At 36.6% G+C, this 19,320-nt stretch overlaps 1 protein-coding gene across 1 annotated transcript in view; it reads left to right on the top strand.

Moving 5' to 3' along the window:
* The first annotated feature begins 67 nt into the window (after positions 1–67).
* Positions 68–19,320, top strand: part of cog6 (component of oligomeric golgi complex 6) — a 28,808-nt gene continuing 9,555 nt past the window's right edge. Inside the window, exons 1-13 of the mRNA XM_014981245.2 lie at positions 68–270; positions 669–812; positions 1,392–1,463; positions 1,811–1,869; positions 9,744–9,855; positions 10,703–10,785; positions 11,181–11,251; positions 12,712–12,805; positions 13,943–14,071; positions 17,428–17,519; positions 17,779–17,843; positions 17,958–18,049; positions 19,118–19,235. Coding sequence (XP_014836731.2) covers positions 136–270; positions 669–812; positions 1,392–1,463; positions 1,811–1,869; positions 9,744–9,855; positions 10,703–10,785; positions 11,181–11,251; positions 12,712–12,805; positions 13,943–14,071; positions 17,428–17,519; positions 17,779–17,843; positions 17,958–18,049; positions 19,118–19,235 — 1,266 coding nt within the window. The 5' untranslated portion in view covers positions 68–135. The remainder of the gene's footprint in view (positions 271–668; positions 813–1,391; positions 1,464–1,810; positions 1,870–9,743; positions 9,856–10,702; positions 10,786–11,180; positions 11,252–12,711; positions 12,806–13,942; positions 14,072–17,427; positions 17,520–17,778; positions 17,844–17,957; positions 18,050–19,117; positions 19,236–19,320) is intronic.

A 19,320-nucleotide genomic window follows, 5' to 3' on the forward strand; every position in this document is an offset into this window, starting at 1 on the left:
TCACAGCACTATGTTTATACAACGTTAGTGGCAGTCGGAACGTTGTGTCGCTCGCCAAGCAGTCCGACCGAACGTTAATTTCACACGGACCAAAACAGTCTTCGGATTCAGTTGACGTGGAAGTAGATTTTCAGGATGGCAAATACTAAAATAGAAACTTCAGTCGATAGTGCGACTATATCTTCAAATTCAAATGTGCCTTCTCAGCCTAATAACCCATTATCGAGGAAGCTGAATAAAATCCTGGAGACCAGGCTGGATAATGACAAGGTATGCTGGAAGAAGTTTAGCTTCCTGCTAGGAGGCTAACAGCAGCTGCTCCTGTAATTGGTCGTTTTATTAATGTTATATGCTCATGACAAGCGTTAAATGCATGTGAGTAATTCTCTTCGGGTTAATATATGGTCTTTCTGACGAATAAAACCCAACCGAAAGGCAAACAATTGCATTTTAACTATTAGCATTACCGTTCCAGGTAATTTATTTTGGCTATTTTATTTACTTAAGACATTAAGAATCCAGCACTCTGTGAAAACACACACAAGTCCTTGAACCCGAGCTACCATTTATTTATCTATTTATTTTAATTGGTGGGTTTTTTTCTGTTCAATTCTTAATTTCTCAAAGTACTTTAAGTTCGATGGATATTTTGTTTGATATGTTTTCAGGAGATGCTGGAAGCTCTGAAGGCGCTGTCTGTATTCTTCACCGAGAACAGTCTGCGCACCAGGAGAAATCTACGAGGTGACATAGAGCGGAGAAGTCTGACGATTAACGAGGAGTTTGCACGGATATTTAAAGAAGTAAAAGAGGTAACAGAATTCCAGTTTAAAAGACAAACAAACAAACATTCCCTTCCGGTTAGTTTTCTTTTATTCGTTCCCATGCGTTCCATGAGAACGAATGTTTTTGCTTCTGTTTCGCATCGTAATCAAACCATTTTCTACCCACGCTCGTAGACATTGCTTGTCTTTTTATTTTCCTGGCTGTTTTTTTTTTTTTTAATATTTTTCGCTCACTAATGGGAATAAATACTTACAGGAATCATCACTTATTTAGTGTTTATTTCCATTGATTATAGGTCTGATCCCCATTTGAGTCAGTGGGTTTTTATTAATAAGGTTCCAGCACAGTCCAGAAACGTATTAAAGTTAATTTAATATTTTCCAAGTCAGGATAACCAAGCCTGACACCCAAATAAGACAAACATGATTGACAGTGAATAACCACACTAGTTTTCAAATATCAGTCATGAAAAACCTGTTAATATTGATCTTTTATGTTTTAAGTGTTCAGTTTGCATGAACCATGCATTCAGTAAGACAACCTATCACATTTGTTGTATTTATGAACACTTTTTCCAACCAGCATTTGTTATTCATTCTCTCTAGGAGCTTGAAAGTGTCCATGAGGATGTTCAGGCCATGAGCACATGCTGTGAGGAAATGACCAGTAGGTTAAAGGTATGAAAGTCTGATTTGTGTTCTGTTTGTTGTTTTTAAACATTTATTTTTATCACCATTGCTGGAAAAATACATGGCTGTCAACTTGATTTCCACGTGACACATGTGTGCAAATAACTATTACTGATTTTGAGAAGAAATCATCTATCTGTAAATGTTTTAGCTGAGTAATGTTTTTACTAATGCATTTATGATGGTGTTAACTTTTTCTACTTTGCTGTGAATGTTCTGTAAACTCTATGCGCTGCTGCCAGGATTCTGTGGTAAAATATGTTTTTAACCCTGGTGAAATAAAGGTAAATGATAATAATAGTTATTATTATAACAACACACCTTCTCTTCAACAGGCTGCGAAAGAGCAAACTCAAGACCTCATTGTAAAAACCAACAAGCTGCAAGGAGAAAAGTGAGTTCATTATTTTGCAACAAAATAAATAGATGGATAGAATTTTATTGTCATTGTATTCCTAAGACAATGCAATGCCATTTTGTTGGGAGCAGATTGTTAGACAACTAAAGCAAAATTGTTGAGTGTATAAAAATTAAAGTTAATTAAGCGGACATAATTAAAAGCAACACATTATGTAAATTTGGTCAAATTGGCAGTTTAAATATATGCCTGACTGACAGTGTAACAGTTGCATAAATATTGATTTAAGTGAAAAGTAATCAACAAGGTATCATTAAGTCTAATTCAGTTTACTTTGCCATCAAAAACCATATGTCAAAATCTGGATTTCATACTAAGACTCTATGACTATGGAAACAGAGAGTTATCATTATTGTAAGTTACATATTGGCTATATGTCAGAATTATTTCTGATGAAAAACTCATTTTGGAATAACTTATTTCATCACATTTCATTGTCATTTCCATTAAGTTTTTTTTTTTTTTTTTCTCGCAACATTCCATATATATATTAAAACGTCAAATTATTTAAGTAATTCATGTTGAAAAATAGAAAATAAAATATATTAATTATGCATCCAGGGATATATTTCAAGTGTTCCTGTTTATTTTGATGATTATGACTTATTTAGTCTTCCCAAACCTTGTCCTTTCCTTAACCTTTTCCATTGTTCACAGTGTGCTGCAGCACACTGTGAACAGCTAGCTTCTTTAGCCTCTAATGACTTTCCCTCCCTATGGAGTCTCTCAATGACTGATGCCCACCTGACAAGCCATCAGTCTCTCCTATTGTTACACATGTCATTAACTCAACATTTATATATTAAAAATCTGTTTTTCATTGGTCTTATTTAATATTTCAAATTTACACAGTTATCAGAATAATAAAAAATAAATGTTTAAAATTTGTAATTAATCTATATGAAATGAGTTTTTTTTTTATTTATTTTCTGAAATAAATTTTAGTTTTCATTCTGGTTTAACTTTCCTTTTAACAGGAATTGTCCTCAGATTCATAATCTCTTTTTTTAAAGAAGTCTGAGCCAAAATAGTATTGTTGAGATGCATCAGTACAGACCTGCAGCCTTAGAGCCTCATCATTGAGATCAGCTTATTTTTTTTTTGCTGTTTAAAGTAATAAGAAACATGCCATTTGTTTCTTTTTCTTCTTATATCCAAAGTGACTCAAACTGTGATCTATGCCGACTATTACCCCCCTGCCCTCCCAAATACATCAACTTTAAAGTTTATTTGCTAATAAGTTGAAGATTTACATTCTTGCCTTTTGTAATTTGAAAGATTTGGGAAAATGCTGATTAAAAAGCTGTAGGAGGAGAACTGAATAATTCATGAGGCTGTTATCAGTTCTACAGTTGTATCATAACACATGTTAAGGAGACCAACAGTCAGCCTTAATGAAATAGGTGTTTGTTTTTGTCTGAATGTTAGGCCTTGATAAACTTCAAAGGCCTGGTGTGTTTGGAAGTGTGTGTTTAGTTTTAATGATGACATAGTTTCAAAAGAATCAGTACTTGAGAGCTAAAATATTTAACCCATCATAACACTGAGTAAATGTGCAAACAGATAAAATATCTTTAGTGCTGTATGTTTTCTTAGACTTAACTGGAAGGAGCTAAATGTACAAGGAGTGCAATATGATGCCTGATTTATGTGAACTCCTAACCTTTCTTCAGCAACTACTTGTTTGGAGACAAAATGACTTTTTTTTTTTAAACGTGATAAATACTTTGAAGCAAAAGACATTTATTACTGCGTATGAAATGCTTTTAGTTATTTTCTCCAAATTCAATTTCCCCCCCCAAAAAAAATCTTATTTTAGCTGTTTTTATTTTACATGTTTTACAATTAGTTTCATTCAAAGAGCATTTAATCAGAATGATAATGCCAAAAATTTCAACAGTGTAACATAATATTAAAAAAAAAAAGTTTTGTGTGAAAGATTTGCAGAAATGCCAGACTATGTCTACTGTGCTTTTAATAATGCAGGATTTCTTGCAAAGCATCACATTTTCCAAGTTTGGATAAGTTAAATTAATAAATAAATCTTTTAACACTTTATTCCTCATTTTGTTATCTGGAAGTTTTTTTTTTTTTTTTTTTAAAAAGACAATTTCTAAAAGCAAATATATAAATAAACTTTAATAATGATGTCTAAAAACATAAGGAAAGCCAGGATGGTTTGCACCATGTTTACTGACATAAACACAACATAATTTATCAGAATGTCCCATTGCCCTCTTCCAAAAGAAACAGATTTGCACCATTGTCTTACAGCTAATCAGTTCTGACATATTTATTGTGGGGCTGATACAATAAAGTCCTCTGCTCAGCACAAGGTCAACATTTTAGTTGCTCTAACTCATAATACAGACAGGATATGGAGTCTGCATTCATTGTTGATGGGTTAGGGTTTTATTAAAAAATAAAACAAAATGACATCTTTATCATCATTTGTGCATCATATCTTAATGTCTCACTCTTTGCGTCATCAGTAGTGACAGCGACAGGAAAATGTTCGACCTGTTTTTGTTCGCTGGGAGTTGCCGTAGGCAGGGGTTCATTAGCATTTGTAACAGATGTGATCAGTGACCTTGTGTTTTGACATGAAGGTAGGGGTGCTGCGGAGGTTGATGTAAATTTGTGGTGAGGGACATTTGCAGACATTAGCGACGTACCACTGCAGTTCACTCTCCAGCGCTTCACCATCAGCATCTTCCTTATAAAGAGGTGACAGAGATGGAGAAGCCTGAAAGTTGAATAGACAGGCAAGCAAGAAAAGACAGGAGTGGAGACAGTCACCAGGGAGCACATGTAGGAAGCGAATTAAGACCATGTACGGCTTTGTGACGTGCATTTCCTGGAAGTACTCAGACGCTTGACACAAGTGTCCTCCTGAGTGCTGAGTAGTTTTTGTCCTTTTTCCTGCGCAGCACTCCCTTCGGGACCTGCTGTCTGCCTGTGTGACATTTTCATGCTTAGAACCACAGTGACCCCACAGCCACATTGACTAGTCTGCACACACTGGGCTTTGACCTTGTCTCTCGTAATTTTGTCTCAGAAGGGCTGCCGGCGAAACCGTGCCGGCAAGCTGTCGTCCTTCAGTTTGCGAAGAGTTGGCTCTCTGCAGTCTTCTTGGTCAGATCTTTTTTCAGGGCACACAAGCCTCTGCAGTATCTGGTTTTTCTCTTTATGTTCCTTTCTTGTTGATGCTTATTACAGCAGTGTCACATCTCGCATGGGGCAGTCCTGTTGGGGGAGAACAGTGGTTTCCGAGCCTCTGCTGATGTCCCTGATTTGCCTTTTCTTTGCCTCTTATCTGCCTCATCTCCTCGCGGCATTGTGTCATTTGTCAGCTCTAATGAAACAGAAAGAATCTGCTGATAAGTTCCAGTTTGTGGAAGTGAAGGTAGGGGCTGTGAGGCGCTGAGCTGCAGCTGACCTGGCTTTCAGTCACCAGGCTCTTTTGTTTTGGGTTGGCACTGTTTAAAGGTGCTGTCATCAAAAGCGCTAAATAGATGTTGTGTGTTACTCTGTAATGAAATACAATGCTGCCCACCTGCTCCACTCTGTGTAATCTTTGCATTAACATGGCATGTAATCATGCAGAGCCTGCAGAGACGTCTCATAAACTCATGTTTCTGTTGACAACGTGAACTCACAAGCAGCCAAAAGCCAGAGGTGATGGTGTGGTCTCCAATGCTAATCTGTTCATGCATCTTTTCTGGACCTAGCTCATTGTATATCCAAAAAGGAATAAAAGCATTCAGTGTCCTGCAAAAGTGATGATTGCCCTTGAACTTTTCCACATTTGGTGACGTATGAGCACAAACCTCAAAGCATTTTATTTGGATGTTATGTGATGGACCCACGTGCAGCACATAGTCTTGAATAAATACCTGAACAGTGTGATTTCTTTTATCCCTCCCTAAGTCAATACTTTGCAGCACCTGTACTTTGCTGCAAATTACAAGTCTTTTAGGGTATGGCCCTACTGTTGTTTCACATCTAAAGACTGAAATGTTTGCCCATTCTTTGGCAAAGTACTTCAAGCTTACTTTGATTGGAAGCAGAGAATCTGTAAACAGCAATTTCAAATCTCATAGCAGATTCTCAATTTTAATTAAGTCTGGGCATTGACTAGGCCATCATAAACATACTTAGCTGTGGTACCGCTCTGGCTAAATGTCACTTTAATGTCACTCAGAAGAAATGTTGGCATTCATTTGCATTTACATGTAAATGACCAACACCTGTCCTGTCGACAGATTATTTGTTTGGAAATAAGAAATATTGAAAACTGCATATCATTTACTGCACAGTAAACAACTTTACTTTGCATCGGCTTTTCACGCCCCATCGAAATGCATTGGGCTATTTGATTATGACAGGACAAAATTAGAAAACATTAAAAGGTTTGAATACCTTTTGCAATGGATTGTAAGCTCACAAAAATTCCTACAAACATGTGACAAATAATCAGACCTTGAGCCTTGTGCGGTATCAGAAGTCTTGGTGCTGAAGAGAGCGAATGTTCTCAGTATGACTTTTGTACAGTTCATTAATAAATAAAGAGGGCTGAAATCCCAGAGAGAACAATGACTGATATCAGAGAGTGCATGCAACCTTCGTAATATGACACTTGAGCATTATTAAAACCCAGCTTGGCGCTAATGAGGCTACGGCAGTCAGCATTCCTTTGTGTTTCCTGATGTAGCTGCATGCGCTCTTTGATCACGGTGCGTAACTAACCAACTAACAGCTTTGTGAATGCCAGATTTTTATGCAATTCTTTGAAATGCCCCCCATAGATTCTCATGAATATTCGACATGATTCACATCTTATGAGCTCGTTCAACTCTCTCCCTTATTGCAAAGGGTTGTTGTTCACTTTTCCTTCAGTTTTCTTTGGTGATTCATAACTGTGGCTCTCTGATCAAGCTGTACTATTAGCCTAGTGTTGTGAGATAATTAAATGGGCACTGCAAATGTTATAGGGTGTTATAGTTCATGAACAATTTCTGTGCTTGAGCAGACCGAATCAGTCGGGCTAAATCTGAGCATGCTCACATACAATAAGAGATGATTCATCCAATCACAGCACTCTTCCTTAATATTGCCCTTGCTTGAGATTATTGTAATAAGCTTGTTGACCTCTTTTTGAAGCACTGGTAGAACTATGTTGCGTTGGTTGGATTGTGTTATTTGTTGATCCAAGAATGCTGCATTTCTGTGGTATTCAGTGATGTCAGGCTGGAGGAGAACGGATCATGTCCGGACAGAGGTTTACAAAATTACCCCTCCACTTACTCATTTCTGTTCTTGCTTGTTCTTAAAGGAAAGTTTGTCTTTGACTCTAACCCTATGTCCTGAGTCCAGGTTCACGTTGTTCTGATTTATAATATTTCCACACATCCTTAAAAAGTATTAAATTTGCATGTCTAAAATAAGGCCTTAACTTCATATAAAAAAATGTAAGTTAGCTTTTGAATATGTTAATTACAGGTCTTACATTTTGTTGTGGCAGAACTATTTAATAGTTTATTTGCTTTTCTATGGGGACTTTTCTATAAGAAAAAAGTTTTAGTTGCATGCAAACATCTTGCATGGAAGTTGGCTGGATGACATCCACTTTCGCTACTAGCTCACTTCTCTTGCCGACCCACAGGAGGCTATGTTGAAAACAACTTTTACGGGTCCGGGTCAGCTTGATCGTAATGCAGCAACATCTGTTATATTTGTAGTATTTTTGTCCTATATTTTATTCAAGGTGGTATTAAAAATGTCTTTCAAAGTCTTAAATTCGGCTTGGTATAGATACCTTGTCATAAATGTGATGCTTTAAATGTATTCATAAACATCCCCAAAAAAATAAGTAATGTGGAAAGGTTCAAAACACATACTTTTTGAAGTTCAAACAAATTGGACCATGCTGCATTTGACATGGGACCTTAATTGAGTCGTAGAATAAGCTGTTTACTTAGATTTTCCACTAACATGTAAACAGATCCCATTTTAATAAACTACATCTGACAGTGTTATTTGTTTTCATTTAGATTAACTGCATACAGTTTCTTGCAGATGTGTTCAAACCCCTTGATTTTTTATTTTATTTTTTTCACATTTTGTCATTTTAGAAATGCAGATTACAATATTTTTCATTAGGATTTTGTGTGACAGATAACGCAAAATTGAGCATGATTTTAAAGTGAAAGGAAATGAATATGTGGTTACAAAATTGTTCACAAATATAAACCTGAAAAAAACGGCATTTGTTTTAATTCAATATTTTGTAAAATCACTTTTTGTAGCTCCATTTGTTAACTAGTTGATTTCTATAGATAGTTGATTGAACTATATTGAATATAAATGCACGCCACACCTATAGAGTTACTGGATCCAGAGTAGCAACAGTTAGAGGTCTTAGTTTATTTCTCCTTGTGCTGAAAGTGAGGCAAGCACGTTCACATACTTCTAATATATGCAATCGTTAATATAATTAATGATCTCATTAGCATAACTAGTATTTTTTTGTGCTTTCAATTGTCTGTTGTGATTAATGCTTTTTAATCCGATTTTTTCTTTGTTTCTAAAATCTTGTAGATTAGTGGGTTTTCTTTCCTGCTTCATTCCTTTTAATTCAGAACATTTTACATTATTTAAATACCAGCTTCTTGTAATTGCAGACATTTAAACAGAATGAAGAACTTTAAGAAATCACACAGTGAAATCACATACAACCAAAGGCCATTTTAATTATCCACAGGAGTATTTTATCTCTGTGATTTTTTTTTTGGGCGGAGAGGGGGACGGCTGGTGGGGAAACATTAATATTCCTAGTTCACTTTTGATTGTGTTGATTTTTTTTTTTTTTTTTAATACAACTGTGAAAGCCTGCCAGCCAAGTTTAATGGTGCATATGTTGTCTTCGTGTGTAGCAAAAGTAGCAACACGTAAAATCACAAAGGGCGGAGGAGCCTTGGTGTCCCTCTGTGTCAGGCTTGGTGAGTTCCTCAGAGGGAGAACTGAATCACAGAGTTCTGGAACTGGAACCGTTTTACAGCCCTCTGCTCTCAGCAGCCTGAGCTCGGGTTGTAAGTATGCGAGAATCAAAGGTTGGATAATCACCAGGTTATTCAGCTCCACCAAAATACTCCGGTGATATACTGCTCACGGTTGGCTCTCTCCGTGAATGGATGGAAAATAAACGGGATGGTTTGGATGGGAAGATGTGAACAGAGGGAGGACCTGCTGTTGTTCTGCTGCCCTGTGACGAGTTCCCCGTTTGACTGGGACCGTTGCCATGGTCTCTATTGTGATGAGACACTTCCTGACATGATAGTGATCGCTGTTATTTGCTGGCTGGGGTCCAACTCTTTTCTTTAGTTCTTGGCTTTTGTCCTGCCGATCTTCCCACTCCTGTGGATGATATTTTTCACTCAGTGTCCCACCCTGCTGAAAGAATGTATGCAGCAGGGGAGCACATTTAGGGTGTGTAGAGTCTGACTGCCATCTGCTGGAGATCCTTAAGCATTACATGTTGTTGACAGCATTTCTCTTTTGATGTGCAATAAAAGCCTGGGGTGTTCCTCCAGCTTCTTTTTTTTTTGATTCAAAGAATTGAAGGATGAGAGAATACAAAGATGAAACTCAATGATAGACTAAAGTGTAAGCTTTTACATGTAAGTGGGAAATTCTTCATAGGAATTTGCCATGTAAGAAGAAATGTAAACCAAAACCTTAAATACATTTACTAAAATCTAAATGAATAGAATACGTCATATGTTCAAACATTTAAACAAAATAATAACAACTGAAGTAAATGATTTTGTTTTTTCTTTTTGTCTCCTCAGCCAACGACTTGAGGTGAGAGCTCAGGTGGCTCAAGCTTTCCTCGCCAAGTTCCAGCTGTCCAACGAGGAAATGGCCACACTGCGAGGGGCTCGAGACGCACCTGTTACAGAGGTAATCTTTACCACAAAGCCCAATGAATCGGACCATGTGAGCAAAAATGATGTCGGTACCTTGCAAAAGTTTTCACACCCCATGAACCTTTTCATACTTTATAACATTACAATCCCAAAATGCAGCATATCTTATTATATGTGGCAGGTCAACACAAAGTAGAAAATGTTCAAATGTTCCAAATGCTTCACAAATGAAAAGAGTGTGGTGTATATTTTTATTGTATGCTGGGATAATCTGCTGTAAAACCAGCAAATTTCTATTTGGGAAAAATTTTCTGCTGGGATAACAGTTTGATACCTTGTAATCATGACGACAAACTGATAGGGTATTGAATCTTTTGTAGGTTCACAATTTGATTTGTTTACAATTGAGCAGCCGACGGTGTCAGTATAGATTTATTATTGAAAAGACACGAAACTTCCACCTCCACCCATCCAAATAAAAACAACCATTCTCTAAGAACTAATGTCTAATACAATAAAATGTAACTACAGAATACATAAAACTGCAAATGAACTGCAAATGGGACTGGAAGATATTTTATATGTAAAGTACAACAAACGAAAACAGTTAATAAAATAAAAATAAAACAACACTTGCAACCAAAACCATAAATAAAATGGATTTTTCCATCTGTAAACAAAATTGCCTTTCATAATGTTTATAATCAGAATGGAAAATTCTGAGCTCTTTTCAGTTTATCGTGCAATTAGTTGCTTACTGCAATAGGCTTAAATATGTCATTACATCATTAAGCCCTGCTTACTAAATGTATGTGCATTAAGTTCTTGATTGTCTTGCTAATGAATGTGATCAGTAATGTGTTTGTTGCTTAATTTCTCAGGGTTTCTTCAAGGTTCTCAGCCGGGTTAAGCACATCCACGAGGATGTGAAAATCCTCCTGCGAACCAACCAGCAAACCGCAGGGTAAGGTTCACATCTCACTGCACAATGTCTCACAATGCTTCATAATCAAAATATTGACAGGCCTAACTTTAAGGGTCGAGGTTAACTGTCTTTAAAATTTGTTGTTTGTCCAACAATAATTGGGCTCCCAGTGTTTTGTAAATATGTCAGAAGCTGAAAAGTTTGGGATTCACTTGTATAAAGCATGTAGTTAGGAAAACTTTAAGCAAGAATTTTGAATGAAGAGCTGTGCCAAGAAGGTGATTCAGTGAGGCGTGCAGCTCTGTCAGCACTCTGAGTGTCCTGGCCTTGATCTTAAGTTGCCAAAGATTAGTATTCATAACACTGTCAGTTTAACACTCTGCTACAAGTAATGTGTATATAATGTCTGTTCTTGGCATGTGTGCCTGTTCTAGGTTAGAGATCATGGAGCAGATGGCAGTGTTACAGGAGACGGGGTACGAGCAGCTTTACCGCTGGGCTCAGAGTGAGTACTGCACACGATTACCACCAGCTGCATGGTGGCGACTCACTGTGGACCAACAGTATGTTCATAACTTAATCAAAAGTCAATTTCATTCCTTAGCCATTGATTTATTTATTTTTTTTATATTTCTAAAGTCTGTATTAAATATATGAAAAAAATAAAACCTGATATAGTTTTTTGCACATTGTGCCTTGCTAAACTTTTATACTCCTTTATCTTTTTTGCTGTTTATGTTCCAGATTCAAACTTATGTTTTCTTTATATGGATTTTACATGATTGATTAACACAAAGTAGAGCATTTTCATCTTTTTTGAAGATCATTATAGCATTAGCTCTGTCCCTGCTGAAGGAAATCACTCCCGCAGCATGATGCTGCCACAACTTCCAAATGACTTGTGTCTTCTGAATGGTTTTGGTGGAAAAAAACGCAGCAATTAAAATTTTCCACAACTTGTCATTTTTTAGAAATTAAACTGGAAATTAAATCTGCACAAAATATATTGTATCATCATTAATAATTACAATTTTCATATTGGCAATATCACAATCTCAAATAAGTCCTTGTGTGCATTTTTTGTTGTTATAATTCTATATTCTATAATAATTCGAGTGTTGTACATTCAGCTTCTACTTGACAATTTGACCAGTTGAATGGAAATCCATTCCCTTTTATGCCCAGAGCAGATATAGAGCTTGGTGACCTGGATGCTGAAGCTCAGAGAGAGTGGAGGCTTCCTGTGATGATGGGGAAAAAAAAAAAAACAGAAAGGAGTGTGGAAAATGTTAATAATCAATGTTGTCAATAAAATATTTCACCATAGAGTGCAACGACTATAACATAATTTCTTGTCTTCCTTGTATCTTGCATTCCCACTGGAACTAGACTGTTTAAATAATAAAAAAAAAACTGTTATTTATTGTTGTGCAGAAGCAAAATACAGAGAATAATTTAAGCAAAGCACCCGTGCCCCTGGGACTAGTTGTACTTCACCAGTAGAAAGGATTTAACATTAGCCGTTCTGAATATTCGAATCAATATGTCAGTGTTTTCTAGAGCTAAATTTTACACTCCTGACTGCTCAGGACTGTAGATAATGTTTTATGTGCATAGGGTAGTATTTTATTTGCTTTGGAAAGGGTAATTGTTATATGTATTTGCAAAGTACAGAGACATTTTGATAACAGTTTTATTTCCAGCATAATACTGGAGTCCATACCACTTATTACGTCTGGATAATTGTTCAGTTTCTTTTATATTGGATAATAAAACTGACTTTTTAGCAAAAGCCCATGAGAAAACCTGTCAGCAAGATGATTTGAAAGCTTTGATTTGCATGTGCTCAGCAAAGTAGTTGTGTTCAGCTGGAGAACACAGCTAGTAGTTACGTAGCTCAAGCTGCCTACAATTAAAAAAAAAAAAAAAGATGCATTCTGTGATTCTACTTAATTGTTTTTCCAGATGAATGTCGGGGACTGACTCAGGAAACGTGTGATATTAGCCCAGTGTTGACTCAAGCCATGGAGGCTTTGCAGGATCGACCTGTTCTTTACAAGTAAGTAAAGACACACTCACAAACAGACATCTTTGTAAAAATAGACACTCTAATCTGTTTACTGACCCTGTATGTTACACTTGGAATCTGCGATTTCTTGGATCTATGTTTATTTCACCATAAGTCTATTTTTTGGCCAGTCCTAAGTAAATTGTGAAACCTCAGGGTATTGTTGCTGCTTTGTTCCTGGATAGAACAACAAGGTTCAGTTATAAAACACCAAAGTAAACAGCCTGAAGCAACACAAAATGTCACCATCTGGAGAGAGCACATCCTCTAAAATTCAAAGAAAGACGTCAAAAATGACGTCTAAAAATACAAAATGTTTAAAACTTTCATGCAAAAGGATTTATGACTGTTGAACTTTGTCACATTGCAGCCACAAACTGCAATGCAATTTTATTGTGATTTTATTTGATAGACCAGTTCAGAGTAGTGCATATTCGCGAAGCAAAAGTCTTGAGATTATTGCAGCGGTTGATCTTATGTGAGCATTTTCATGTGGTTTGAATGGTCCAGTCAAAGTCCAAACACAAAATCTTAGTATAAAGAGAAAATATACTCTCCAAGTTATTTTTCTTCCTTTCACGTCAGAATTAAGAGCGGCTGCTCTGTGTTGATATATGACATAAAATTCAAATATAATGCAATGAAATCTGAACTAGACAAAATGTGCAAAAAGTGAAGACCTTTGCAGAGCACTGCAGATATAAACCTATTTAACATGCGTCTATTTTTGTCGTGAAGGAGGTGGTAAACAGCAAAGACAAGTTTGAAACTTCAACATGTTTTCTGATGTTTTCATGGCCAAGCCCTCATTGTGTCTGTGTTTTCGGATGTGCACCTGTCTCTGCGGCCACAGAGTGTCCAAGGTCGCCCTAAGGCTGGGGATGTTGAGGCTGGATCCCGTAGCTCTCGGTGCCTTAATTTAGCCAGCTATCTTCTGTTTAGTCTGTCGCAAAGGTCCTTACCGCTGAGCCATCAACACTGCTCCAAACTCATTCTTTATGGAAAAGCGGGCCCCAACTGTTGATCTTAGGAACTGACCACAGCTTACAGTCTTCACAACAACACCATGGCTGCTGTCTTTTCTCATGAGGTCCGGCTGTTGAATATTGCCTCCTCTTGTTTGTTCAGGTACACCCTGGATGAGTTTGGGACCGCGCGCAGATGTGCTGTGGTGCGAGGCTTCATCGACGCCCTGACCCGCGGTGGTCCAGGGGGCACGCCGCGACCCATAGAGATGCATTCACATGACCCTTTGAGGTACATCTACTGTCTTATTGAGATATCCCTCCTAAGAAACACTTTGGAACAAAAATACAGAAATCATGATGGCTTTTTGGGCAAAGAGAGGCTTTTCGGTTCACTAGATTTTAACTTTGCTAATTGGTGTTTAAGCAGTCATCTCTAGACTAAGCTTTTTTATGGTTAAACCACATAAAAATCTAGTGATTAAATAAAATCTGTGGAAAAAACAGGTAAACAGTAAACAAGTTCAGAATCTCTTCAGTTAATGTTGCTTCCTACCATCTGTTTTCCTCCCTTTCTTTTATGTTTGTCATCCTGCACTTGGATGTTTAAAGTGACCATCACTACCTTACAAATAGAAAATCCCAGTTGCTTCATTTACTATGTGAAATAAAAAGTGAACAGTTCAGATTGCAGAACAAAAATATGTGGCTGTGGGTTGTGCACAAATAATTGTATTGATTTTTCAGTGCTATTGTAAACTTTCAAATTCAATCATATACATTCAGCCTTAATTTAATAATGTAGATATTTTTCTGATTCTCACCCTCACCTTACATCACAGAGATATCTTTGCACACTAAAAGTTAAAGTGTATTGAACTTAATCCTGTTAAGGATAATAGTTACCACTTTTCAAATAGCAAAAATGTACTTATTTAAGCTAGAACACATTTTTTTAGGTACATTGCATTTTGAATGTGCGACAGCTCATCACTCATTTATGCATAATCAGTGTGTTCTGTGTCCTTAAATAATCTCAGACCGAGCTGGAGCGTCTCATCTTGGGTCCTCCTGGGATCGTACCAAGTGTTTCAGGGCTTTAACTCGCTGAAACTGATGATTCATGGCTGGGTGTATATTTAGGCTAGCTTTGAGGCTGCAGAACAAATTAGGAAAACATTAGGCGGTTGCTTGATGTTATTATATGATGGATGGGATATGAGTCATATAGTACAACAGCTAGCTTAAAGGGACAGTATCATTGAAAAACAACTTTTTTTAGCTTTATATTATGTTATAATGTTATTCCCTCATCAAAACATACCTGGAGTGTTGCTTTGACTCTTTCATGCACGTTTGCGGAATCCTTGAATTCATTCAGGGGTCCCTAAACACTTTCTCCCACAGAGCCCCGCCTACTTCCACAATCTCCTCCTTGGAGCTGCAGTGTCCAGCCGAGCTTCCGCCTCACTCAGCTCCTCCAGACTAGCAGCAGAAGCGAATAGCAAACATCTGGTGGAAATGCGAGTTTACTGAGTTTATCATATGAACTGCCTCTCAGTCAAACGTTCCTAAGGACGATTGTAAACAGAATAATGGACAAGTGTTGTGGTAAAGTGTAGAGAGAGACAGTGGCCCATTTCAAGACATCAAATTGAGAAGTTAAATTTCTTTCAAGTTATGTTTGGTTTATACAGCATTTTTTATTACAACTGAAAGTAACCGTTTCTTAATTGTGAGTGTATAACTTTATATTTTTGTATTTTTTGATATAAAGCACTTAAAACTACCTTGTTTCAGAAATGCATCATACAAATAAATTAGATTGATTAATTATACAGCCCTTTTAAGCCTCTACTTGTCCGTCCATCTATCCATTTTCTGTACACCCTTGTCCCTCAGTGGGGTCGAAAGGGTTGCTGGTGCCTATCTCCAGCTAACGTTCCGGGGCGAGAGGCGGGGTCACCCTGGACAGGTCGCCAGTCTGCATCTACTTGTCATATCTCTAAAATTGACATTAAAAAAATATTTGAAAGTGCCTTGATGAAATTATACATATTTACTATGTTTCTATTTTTGACAAATATGCTCTTTCTGAGCATATTTGCTCCTGTAACTTATTTTACAGTTACAGGAAAAGTTATTGGGATAATTGATGCATAAATAAATCAGATTAAGTGCCAATCTGGTTATAGGTCATCTTGCAAAATTCTGAATGGTGCCCGTTTCCCTTTGCACCATATCTTCTCCCTCTTTTACCCAGGAGCCAAACAGGAGATTTTCTCAGAATCCCAGCTCCGTGTGGAAAACAAAAATCACTTTCACTTCATCGGGGACATCAGCATTTCTCAGAACATCAAGTTCTTTCTCACTTCCTATGTACTGACACCCACAAATTCACGCTGTCCTGCCAAGTTTAAAACAGCAGTAGAGAATGTGTGAATCTTAAAACTGTGTTTCTGACTTGTTTGATGTAAAACAACAATAAATCTTTACATTTGTGGGTCTGAAACAGAAAAGTGAGAAACACAAATATTGCTTCTGCCTTTAGTTGTGAATGAGCTGTTCTTATTGTAAAAATGCTGCTGTATTCAAAAATAGAAACAGGAAGTGACAGATTTTTAACAATATATATTTTTTTCATCACTGCATTGCTTGTGTTTATAGGCACATGTTTGAGTTTATAGGCGTGATTCTTTCTATTATGCTTCCCTGAACCTTTAACATGAGCCCTTCATCTCCTCTGTTCTGTTTGTTGAGCTAGTTTTCACTGTATATAGAACTACACTGTTTAGGTAAATTACGTCCATATTGTCTGTATTTCCAACAGGAGTGTCGCTGCCTTGGACAGAAATATTTAAAAAGAGCATCATCATTTCATAAGAGCTGTCATGATGACAAATTTTGCTGGATAAAATTTTTTTCTCTGAAACTGTTGTAATAGACAATAATATCATTTTCAGACCCGTTTCAACTAACATAATAATAATAGCATATTAATACAAGTACATCCTCTCAAAGATAAAAACATATCTTTAATTTCTAAAGAAAGTTTAACACTGGAACTGGAAAACATTTTAAATATTCAAATAAACAAAACAACCAAAACAACAATAATCAAAACAGATTGTGAAGTCTCTGTAACTAAACTTGCATTTAAAAAAATAGTAATTATTCAGCTTAGATTAAAGGGTCCATCTCTCTGTTATTGTTTTAAAAATTAAGAGGTTAAAAAAAAAAGAAAAAAGATTATGACAGGATTTTCAGTCAGATTCCCAAAAAAAAAGTATAGCACAGCCTCTGGTGAAAACTGAATGTAATTTTATTACCGATTAAAAAATATTTAAACATTGAGTTGTGTTATTATTTATTGTATGCCTGTTTTTAGTCTATTGAAGCATTTTTGTGCACTCTGTGAACACGTGTGTCATAGGAAGGTTAAATATTTTTGGTTGGTTTTTTTTAAATGGGGATTCATCGTATAAGTGAGCTCAAGAGCAACCATTACTAAAAAAACCAACAACTTTTTGTATGTGACAACAAAAATGAAAACTTAGCTGTCCTTTCCTAGAGGCATTGCACCACTGTCTGGGTATTAGTACTGATTTATTCTTTCTTTCTTTTTTTTTTTTTCTTTTTTTTTTTTAGATATGTTGGGGACATGCTGGCCTGGCTGCACCAAGCGACTGCCTCAGAGAAGGAGCATCTAGAAGCTCTACTAAAACAAGTCACTCTACAAGGTATTTCAACTTTGAGGGGTCTAATATTTTATGATTTGATTTCAGGATCATGTGATGAATGTAAAGCACATGCATATAACCAGCATTTTGTAGGTGTTTTACTAAATTATATTGAAATAGTTTATCTCAGTTACTGAAGAATAACCTCCATGAAATAAATGATTTTACTATTGAATGCCTCTCTTACCATTGTTATAAACACATGCATGAAAGCTGGTGAAGCCTTGATTGAGTTTTGAATTCCTTCCCTTTGTATTAGGTGTGGAGGAGAACATGCAAGAAGTGGTGGGGCACATCACAGAGGGGGTCTGCAGACCACTGAAAGTGAGCAACCAGTTATGTTTTAAACTCGATTTTAGTCTGAGCCGCTCGCACGCTGTGTTTTCTGTCAGGTTTTGCTCATCAGCCCAGCTGTTCTCTTATCGATCTTCTCCTCAGGTACGGATAGAACAAGTCATTGTGGCAGAGCCGGGTGCTGTCCTCCTCTACAAGCTCTCTAACCTTCTGAAGTTCTACCACCACACAATCAGGTATCAAATGAACAGTCAGATTTCTGTGTTTTTTTTTTTTTAAGAAAACATATTTTTTTTATGATCCATTTTGTAATTTTCTCTGTTTTTTGTAGATTTTTTTATTGTGTGTGACAACTTGAACCTTTCCAGTTTTAGTTCTGTCTGTTGTTGCAATGTATTGTGATTGGCCAACAGAAAGTAGTGTGTAATTGTGAAGTGGAAGGAAAATGATGCAAGGTTTTCAAAGTCTTTCAAAAATGTGAAAATTGTAGTGCCATTAGTGAAAAAAAAACCCTCTTAAAGCCAAATGAATACCAACAGACAGGTCAGGAATAAAGCTGTGGAGAGGTTTAAAGAATGGTTATATTTTTAAACGATATCTAAAGCTTTGAATATCTCACTATGAGCTATCTAATGCACGGTTCTAAGGTTTATGGTTGAAAAAAGTCATTGCTGAATAAAGGCACAGAATCATATGAAGGCATATTTGTAGTTGCCACAGGCAGACAACTGCAAACATTTGTTATAAACATCTGGTCAGATAAGACCAACATTTTACTTTGCTAAATAAACCGTCCCCATCTTTAGGCATGGTGGTGGCAGCTTCATCCTGTGGGAAGGCTCGTTGACAGAAGGGACAATGAAGTTAGTAAAAGTTGATGGGAAGTCAATGGACTAAATACAGAGAAAACCATTTTAGAGACTATAAAACACTTGAACACTAACATGAAATACACAGAATTAGCATGATTTAGATCAAAGCATTTGCATGTGTTTAAATGGCCCAGTCAAAGTCCAACTTAAAAATCTGACTTAAAATTCAGAGATCCTTCTCAATCAGTCTCTGTGCGATGAACAATAAAAATTGGGAATGTTTTTTGTGTGTAAAAACCATTATTTTGTTTCCACTTTACAATATTTCACTACTGTAGTTCATATATTTCTGATAAGATATGTTGATGTTTATCGTTGTACACTGGCAAAATCTGTACAAAGTGAAGGACTGGGCACTGCCTGAACAGAAATGTTGTGTTGTCTTTAAAACAATCAGAATCTTCTAACTTTCCTGATTGGATCTTTGCTCAGCTCCATCATTGGGACCAGTGTGGCCTCCATGCTCATCACTATTGAGGAAATGCACCTCCTGAGCAAAAAGATGTTCTTCAACAGCCTCAGCCTTCATGCAAGCAGACTAATGGACAAGGTGCTGGAAGAACATGGCAATTTCATTTTCTATTTGTTCAGGCTGGTATTAGAAGAAGATTGATAGGAACATATTATCCTACGAA

The sequence above is a fragment of the Poecilia mexicana genome, unplaced genomic scaffold, assembly GCF_051168715.1.
Source record: "Poecilia mexicana isolate PSO_F unplaced genomic scaffold, ASM5116871v1 scaffold_13, whole genome shotgun sequence".
NCBI classification, from domain to species: domain Eukaryota; kingdom Metazoa; phylum Chordata; class Actinopteri; order Cyprinodontiformes; family Poeciliidae; genus Poecilia; species Poecilia mexicana.